The 8336-nt window shown below is 44.1% G+C and overlaps 1 protein-coding gene across 1 annotated transcript in view; it reads left to right on the top strand.

The window, feature by feature from the left end:
* Positions 1 to 6365, top strand: part of TIMP3 (TIMP metallopeptidase inhibitor 3) — a 9268-nt gene extending 2903 nt beyond the window's left edge. The window contains exons 2-4 of the mRNA XM_010157027.1: positions 4127 to 4238; positions 4908 to 5029; positions 5868 to 6365. Coding sequence (XP_010155329.1) covers positions 4127 to 4238; positions 4908 to 5029; positions 5868 to 6065 — 432 coding nt within the window. The 3' untranslated portion in view covers positions 6066 to 6365. The remainder of the gene's footprint in view (positions 1 to 4126; positions 4239 to 4907; positions 5030 to 5867) is intronic.
* Positions 6366 to 8336: the final 1971 nt, after the last annotated feature.

Below are 8336 nucleotides of genomic sequence, written 5' to 3' on the forward strand. Positions count from 1 at the left end.
GCTGAAAAGAAAACTAAGGAGGCCTATGGCTCTGTACAGCTGCATGGGAACAACTCTGAAGATAAAACTAACATGTCAGTGTGTTTTGGCCACCTATAAACCCGTCTGCACCTGCAGATGAAAAATAAACAAGCCATTGAGTCTATCAATGTGTACTGAATTGCCTGTGGAAAGCACTGAGAGCCTTAAAAGGCAACAAACAATCTTTTTATTTCTTTCATGGGTCCCTTGGAATTTGCTGTGGCCGAATCTTGCTCTCACTAACACTCCTGGTCTCACTGAATTTCACAACTAGACCAGCCTGGGGCCTGGAGTGGAGAGCAAGGTCAGCTCACAGGCACAGAACAGTGCCAGGCTTTCTAGCATTCGGGTTTATTGTCTGAAAAGGCCTTGTGCTTTTTCAAGCATCCTTTGCCTTCCCTCACTGCTTTCTCAAATCATTTAAGAATATTTCAAGATCACATGTTAGAAATCTGCACAGGACTGATCTAACCCCTGTTCTGTGATGGTGCAGTGCATTCTGAGAACGGCCCAAACCTATTTCAGGAAACTGCAAAGGAAATGAGGAGATAAGATATTTCTGCTCCATGTACACAAACAGTCCTGGTTGACCATGGCAGCACTCTGCACGGGCTGCCAGAAGCAAGGAGGCTTTCCTTGGTTTGTTGCTAATCTGTAAAATGAGGCTAAGGGGTGAAACCTGATAGTCCCAAGAGGAAAGAAGTGGGGTGGGATTAGTTTAGTTTAATTTTACACAGACTAAAATGAGGTGTTGAGTCTTGCCTGCTCTCTTGATTGTCAGTGTGGGGAGAGACAGGACCCACCAAAGTGTCATTCCGCCCACCGGTTGTAGACAACTGTTTTAGGATTGGCTGAGATTTTCTGGAGGTGGCCATCCTTGGCGTTTGACTAGAGAGGATGCCTAATTCATATGAGGCGCCTACATTTTAGGTAGCTGAAGGTTAGGCAAGGTGTCTCCAAGCCTTGTTATCTAAGGCGACCTCACATGGGAGGGCTGGAGGGAGGAACACTGTATTACAGGGTGAAGTTAATTATGCAGCAAGAACCACTGTAGTATTTGCATGTGCGTTTCTGGGGCAGTATGGGGGCTGCTAAGGAGAATGCTGACACAGCTAGAAATAGAGAGCGCTAGCAGGCATCACCATGTAACACTTGCTAATACTTTGTTCCTTGTCATTATGCTTCTGAAAATACACATTTGTGGCGACAGGAGGACTCTGAGGGTAGCAGTTAGGAAAGAGGCTAGCTTCATGGTTGGTTTTCTTCTGACTGGTCTAATAGCGCTTCCAGGATATTTTGTGTATCCAAAAATAATGCTTAAGGTATTTTTATTTGTTTTGAAAGACGGCATCTGTAGAACATTTCCACATGCCAAATTTTCCTTTTCCTCCCCTGAGAACCAAGGTCATGGTTAATTTTCTTTAGTCATCAGCGGATGAGGCAGGCCCTGTGTGCCCCAGCACTGGGTCAATTAGCGTGACAGTTGCTAGCATTGGTGAGGGTCACTGAAGGGTGAGCTGAAGTGCTTTTTGAGAGTCTGAGCCTATTTCCTTCAGCAACCCCGACAGTGCTGTCGCCAATGGTAATGTGAACAGAAAATTAGGTCCAGGAGTCAGTTCAGTGTCACTGGTTACTTCCTGGGCAGTCATGTCTCGCTTGATGGTGCAGAAGGTGCGAGGAGTGACGACTGTAAGGGTCCTGTAGGAAGGGCCTGAACACCTTCTCAGTGGTTGGACTTGATGATCTGAAATGTCTTTTCCAAGCTAAAAGATTCTATGATTCTATTCTGTGGTTCTGCAAGGGGGAGAGTGGGCTGAAAGTGCGGCCGTGCACGTGTAGACCTCGTAGCACAACTTTAGGCTTTAACTAGCCCAGCACTACTTGGGGTTTAGCACTCTGAGTGACAGATCACTTGTCCTGCACACGCACGGTATAGAGCTCTCCACAGCGTAGATAATGCACTGCCTGGAGAGGCTGGGCAGCCTCTGCTGTTATCTCAGCGAGTCTTATCTGCTTAGATACTGTTACCGGAGCGTCTTAGTGTGACACCCACTAGAATGGGGGCTGAACGCAGTCTTTATTCTGTGTGCCTTTCCTCACAGTACCCTTGGGAAGCAAGGCAGAGCTGTTCTACAAAGGAGGAACAAAAGTGTACTGAGGGCTGAATAACTCGTCCAAGGACAGACAGGATGCTTGTGCCAGAACTTAGATCTCCGGCTATCTCGAGCATAATTGGAAAATCTGAGTAGATAATCCCATACCCAAAAATTGCAGGGATAAAGTAGAGATTAGGCAAGATTCACTTCTTCCATATTCATTGAAAGAGCTCACTTACGGACACAATGGTGCATTCCAAACGTGATCTGTGGGCTTTTCTTGATACGTGTGATTAATTCTTAAAAAACGCTCTCCTTGCATATTTGCTGGGTGCAGAAGGAAGGCTGGAAGATGCAAACCCTTTAGCATGTCCTTTACTGTGCATGACAGTGCTGTTACTGAGTTACGATACTGTTATAAGATTATGCTGACTGGGGTAATATAAAGAGAAAAAACACCCCTGGCAAACTTTCTGTGGATGCCCAGAAGATAGTCTGGCCTCTCAGCGTAGCAGAATTAGTAGGTTGTTGGTTTTTTTCGTTTGTTTTGTTTTTTTTTTAATATGCAGTACCTGGGCCTAGCATAAAATCTGTTAAAACAACAGACATCCTTTCACTGACTTCACAGAGGTATGAATCAGGCCCCTAACACCAGAAAGAATGATAGTTGAATTCTGTAGCAGAAAAAAGGTTTGTCGTGTTTAAAGGAGGGGCGGGGAGCGGGAGTGGTAGTGAAAGATGAACAAATGGGGACACACACCCTGGGATAACGGGACTTGAAGAAATAGAATACAGCATGGAGGAGAATGCCCCTGCTCAGGTGACAGAACAGCAAGGATCTGTATCTCTGGGGTTGTTTGGGATTTGTTTTCCTCTTTTGCCTCACTTTAATATTTACAGTTAAACTGAATGTGAATGTGCTCTCTGTCAATAAAGCTGGCAGAGAAAAGGATAGGCCGGGAAATGCCTTGAAACTGTTAAACATTGGCCATTCGTACAGTTGGTGGTAAAAAGAAAAAGACAATATTTTGAAAAGATAACCAGATTTTAAAGATGAAATTTGGAGGAAAATCATCCTTAATGTTTCAAAATTAGGATACGTTTTACTGGGTCCAGTGTATGCATGCAGTGGCCGTTTCCTTGCTGTGCACAGACTTCATTATCCTACTGACAGGCGTGCATGAGTTTCCCTAAATTGCAGCGGTAAGGCCAGGTCAGACAGGGACACGGGCTAAATTCTGACTGAATCCAACTGCCAGTATATCTGTGGGTTCGTATTTCATATACAGAACTGTATGTTGGCTTCCACTTAAGAAAGATTATGAAAAAGGAGAAGGAGCATAGAGGAGTTATGTATACATGGTATTTTCTTTACGGTGCCCATCAATACCAGGCTAATTTTAGGAGATGGGGTAGAATCCTATTTCTGCATTCATTTAGTCAGAGAAACATTAAATCCTTGCTGAGGTCAGCAGGAGTTGCGTGTGCTAGGCCTTTGAGAAGGAAGTGTCTGGCGTGATGACTTAGATCAAGCGCCAAAGGTTTGAAACTCTTAGAGCAGCAACGCTGGAAAATAGGGTCATTGTTTAAAAGAAAAATCCCTTATTTGGAACAAATTGTTTAAATCACATGATGGAGAAAGATTCCAAACTTGAAGTAATTTAATTTCTTCCTAAGTATGAACTATACAAAGAAAAAAAAATCTTCAGGATGTTGGCAGAGCTTCCAGCGTTGGCGCTTTGCTCGCTCAGTGCCACTGGAACTAATGCGAGTGGGGAGAAGTGGTCCCTGTGCGGAATTGCAATGGCTCGTTAACAGGTGGGTATGCTCTGCCAGCAGGTCTGGTGGGGAGACTTGCATCAGAGTCCAGCTAGTGCCCTTAGTGCTTCGCCCTTGTAAAGATGAAATGTTCACTGCTTGCCACCACAGTCTAGGAACATGCATTGTAAAGATTCTAAGCGAAAAGTTGTATCTTCAGATGACTTCAAGCATTTTTTTTTTTTCCCTAGATGTACAGGGGGTTCCAGATAATGCCACATGTTCAGTACATCTACACAGAAGCCTCTGAGAGTCTTTGTGGAGTTAAGCTGGAGGTCAACAAGTACCAATATCTGATTACAGGTAAAGGACAGTGTACTTCGTAATCAAAACCTCTTCTGTTCTATACATATACCTGCTATTGGCATGGGCAGCTGTGTAGACAGCTCCGTACGCAGCTTCCCAAGTGTTAAGATGGCCAACAGCATTTTGCTCTTCAGTGTTCTTTAATGCTGAGAGCCATTTCACTCTCTCGATTTCCCTCTCTTTCCTCAAGTATCCCTTACACCCAGCCACGATGTGACAAATCTGCTGTATGGCAGCCCCCAGCTCTCAGTTCATACCTGAGTGTGCATGTCTGTCACAGGGAAGTGGCTGTGCCAGAAATGGAAAATCCCTTCTGGGATGAGCAGGCTGCTGAGATGGAGGGTTTGCAAGGAGATGGAGATGGGGCAGTTGCCAAGTCTTGTTTCTAGCGAAGGTGTCAATTTATTTTGCTCTGTTTTTGAGAGGAGCTTGACAGCATTACTCACCTGCATGTTGTTGCGGGTGCTTAGAGCTGGCACAACACTCCTGACTTACAGAAGTGCTGTAATCTTCCTGGCCAGAGATTCCCGAACCAGTTAATAAAAAGAAAGCAGTTACTGAGCAGTGACTGAAGCCAAACATATTGAGAACATTAGCAAGTTCAGGAAACGAGGAAAGGGCTTGAGCTGTGAAGTGCTAACTTGTGACCATGTCTCTGTTTTCAAGGCCGCGTGTACGAAGGGAAGGTTTACACTGGCCTGTGCAACTGGTATGAGAAGTGGGACCGGCTGACTCTGTCCCAGCGTAAAGGACTGAATCATCGTTATCATCTGGGCTGTGGATGCAAGGTATGTGCATCTCTTAACTGGGTGGTGGTAAGATGCTCAAAACTCTAGAATTATGTTTCCCCTGGCTGGTAATAGCAGTGATGCTGGTCAACAGCCAGGAAGAGAAATGGAGCAACAGTTTTTACAGGGAAAAAGTAAAGCTCCACTTCAGTGTTGAGACCAGGGAAGAGACAATCTAGAACAGGTTGCCCAGAGAAGCTGTGGATGCCCCATCCCTGGAAGTGTTCAAGGCCAGGCTGGATGAGGCTTTGAGCAACCTGGTCTAGTGGAAGGTGTCCCTGCCCATGGCAGGGGGGTTGGAACTAGATGGTCTGTAAGGTCCCTTCCAACCCAAACCATTCTGTGATTCTAGGAAAAATGCAGAGTCGATGCCATTTTAATGCCCTGTTGGAGTGAAGGGGGGTTGGGGGAGGGCTTTCCGAACCCTTGCAGAACCATTTGCAGGTGAATGGAATCAGGTACCAGAAGCTTGGCACGATATGTCTAGCTTTTATCTCATGTAAATATTCTGAGTTCTTAAAATCTCACAGCCTGGCACTGGCACTAAGATTTTTACTCATGGCCCCAGGCCTGCAAAAACATAGACACAAACTCAACTTTTCTGTACCCAAAAAGCCCTTGTGACTCTGGAATTACCTGTGTATGTGAAGCCAAGTACATGCTTACTGAACTGAGGCTGAATTTTGAGTTAGTAAAGCAAGGTTTGAGGGAGTGGAATTTTTAATCCCTTGTCTTTGGTAAAAAGATAATTTATATAATGTTGCTTTTTGTTAAAAAGATAATTTATATAATGTTGTTCTTCCATGTAGCCTTACCTGATTGCTCTTTACAATTGCAGATTAGGCCCTGCTACTATTTGCCCTGCTTTGCCACCTCCAAGTATGAGTGCATTTGGACAGACATGCTCTCCAACTTCGGCCACTCAGGATACCAAGCAAAGCACTATGCCTGCATCCAGAGGGTGGAAGGTTACTGCAGCTGGTATAGAGGATGGGCGCCTCCAGATAAAACGATAATCAATGCCACAGACCCCTGAGCACGCTATCCCTTCCTTATCTCCCCTCTCCCTTACTTGTGGCTGATCTTCCTTTGGACACTAACTCTTACCAGATCATGATGATGACAATGAAATTAGTGCCTGTTTTCTTGCAAATTTTAGCACTTCAAACACTTAAAAAAGAAAAGAAAAAAAAAAGGCAAGAAATGAAAAAAGTCTGTGCTACCTTACTGAATTTGTAATCACCTTTTCCATTTTTTTGATACCACTCCTTTTGATCAGACGACATTTGGGAGCTTACTTTTGCACACCAGAGGGAAAAATGGGAGGGAAAAAAAAAAAAGATGGAGCTCTTGCTCTCTACATGTATCGTTAGCTGTAGCAATATAATCTCTATTTTTTTAGGAAAACAAAAATCTAAAAACTTTGCCAATTAGGCCCTGTGTTCTTCTGTGCGCTGGCTTCCCATCACCCCTCCTCATGCACTAAGTGCTGAAAATAGGTAGATAAATCTACTTGAATGAAACAGGTTTCATTAATCAGATTGGCAAATGAAACAAACTGAAAAGAATCCCAGCCTAAACTCTGGAAAAAATGACGTCCAAAAGAAATCCTCCTCTATGGGAGAGTTTGGCAATGTGATTGACTGCAGCAGTGGGAGAATTCACCTGGTGTGTCTGACCACATCATCTGGTAAAAGCATTGTTGACTGACTGTCACAGTGTGAATCCAACAGCACATTTGAAGTTCTGGCTTTCCCCAGAACAAAACAGAGTATTTTGTATTCTTGTTGTTGTTTAACAAACAAAAGCCCCCTCCCCTGTGTTCAGGGAGGTCTATCCACCTACAGCAGAGCAGATGAAGTGCTGTGCTGTCCTGCTTTGAGCGGCATTGGCCCCTGAAATCTTTGCAGCTTCGCTTCAAAACAAAACCAGCTTGTGAACACCTTAAACCAAACAGATGCAAAAATACCAGCTGTAAATCAATCACATGGAAGAGGGAAAGGGGAGACTTGCTAGAGCTCTTACTATTAAAAAAATCTATTGCCAAAATAGTGTTTTGCTGAACTAAGATGTATATACACATAATGACATAAGCTATTTTTGACAGGATGTGGAATTTTTTTTGGTGTTATAAAGAAAAGAATGGTTTGTTTGTGTTTTAAAGACAGAAATATTGACATTCCGAGTCAGTGAGTTGTTTTTAAGATATTGAAGCTCCAGTTTATCTGCAATAGTGGCTACAGTCATTGTTTCCTCTGTACCTCCTTGCTCCACAGTTCCTCCCCTGCAGCTACACTAGCTGCATTTGTTTATATAGTGAAAGGAAGTGGCGGGGGGGAGGGCTAAGCAAGGAAAAGTGGTCTCCTAATAAATGCTGGCTGGGATCATAAACTTTCAGCTGCCCAGAGGATTCCTTCTGTGTCAAGTGCTGTGTTTCCCTCGAGGCACTGTTAAGCATAGCTCTGTGCACGTGCTCACACCATGTCCTGCAGTGATGTGGGAGGAGGAGCCGTACTGTCTTGTGCTTTGCTGTTGACTGGAGAAGTTTTTGCGTTCTATTTTGTTTTTTATTAAGAAAACTATAATATAATTTTTCTTATCAAATAAAAGTATTTTAAGTTTTAATGATGGTGAAGAAGGGGTGCTGACAAAATGGGTGAGTTTTGGATGGGGAGGGCTTGGGCAGGGAGAAGATTATGCTTAACTTCTTTTTTGTATTATTATGATTATTTATCTTAAGTTTCCATATGTCTTCAGTTCATTCCACTTAGAAAGCAGAGCTGCCGCCAGCAGGAAAAAGTGTTGCAATGATTCCAGCTTGGGGCAATACAGCATTTTACAGTCAGTGACCTCGATTACTGGAGAGTTGTTTGGGGCCTCTTTGCCAAATGGAAAGGAAAGGGTGTCTGAGATGGGCACTGATGCGTCTGTATGTTCCTTGAGTGCTACCAGAGCTCTGCCCAGGTGTCCATCCCCTGAAATGCCCCTTTTACTAGGTGAATTATTGCAGCAAAAAGCGCGTAACTTCCTTTTTAACATGAGCTTTAAAGGGCATTTTCACTGAGTTGATGCAGGAGGTGCCTAGGTCTGCTGTGTATTTTTTTTTCCAGCTGCTCTGAGTGGCAGTGCAGCACAAAACACACTGAAAGTCTTGTGGATTTTCCTGTCATTCAGGCTTGGAACAGTTTTCGGAAGGCCTCTTCCCTGTGACTACTCCTAAATTATGGGTTGGAGATGAGAGGGAGAGAGTAGGGCGTCCCACAGCACCCATCTTAGGATGAGGTGGTGGGTTGCCCCTTTCCGCAGC

The sequence above is a fragment of the Eurypyga helias genome, unplaced genomic scaffold, assembly GCF_000690775.1.
Source record: "Eurypyga helias isolate BGI_N326 unplaced genomic scaffold, ASM69077v1 scaffold11080, whole genome shotgun sequence".
NCBI classification, from domain to species: Eukaryota; Metazoa; Chordata; class Aves; order Eurypygiformes; family Eurypygidae; genus Eurypyga; species Eurypyga helias.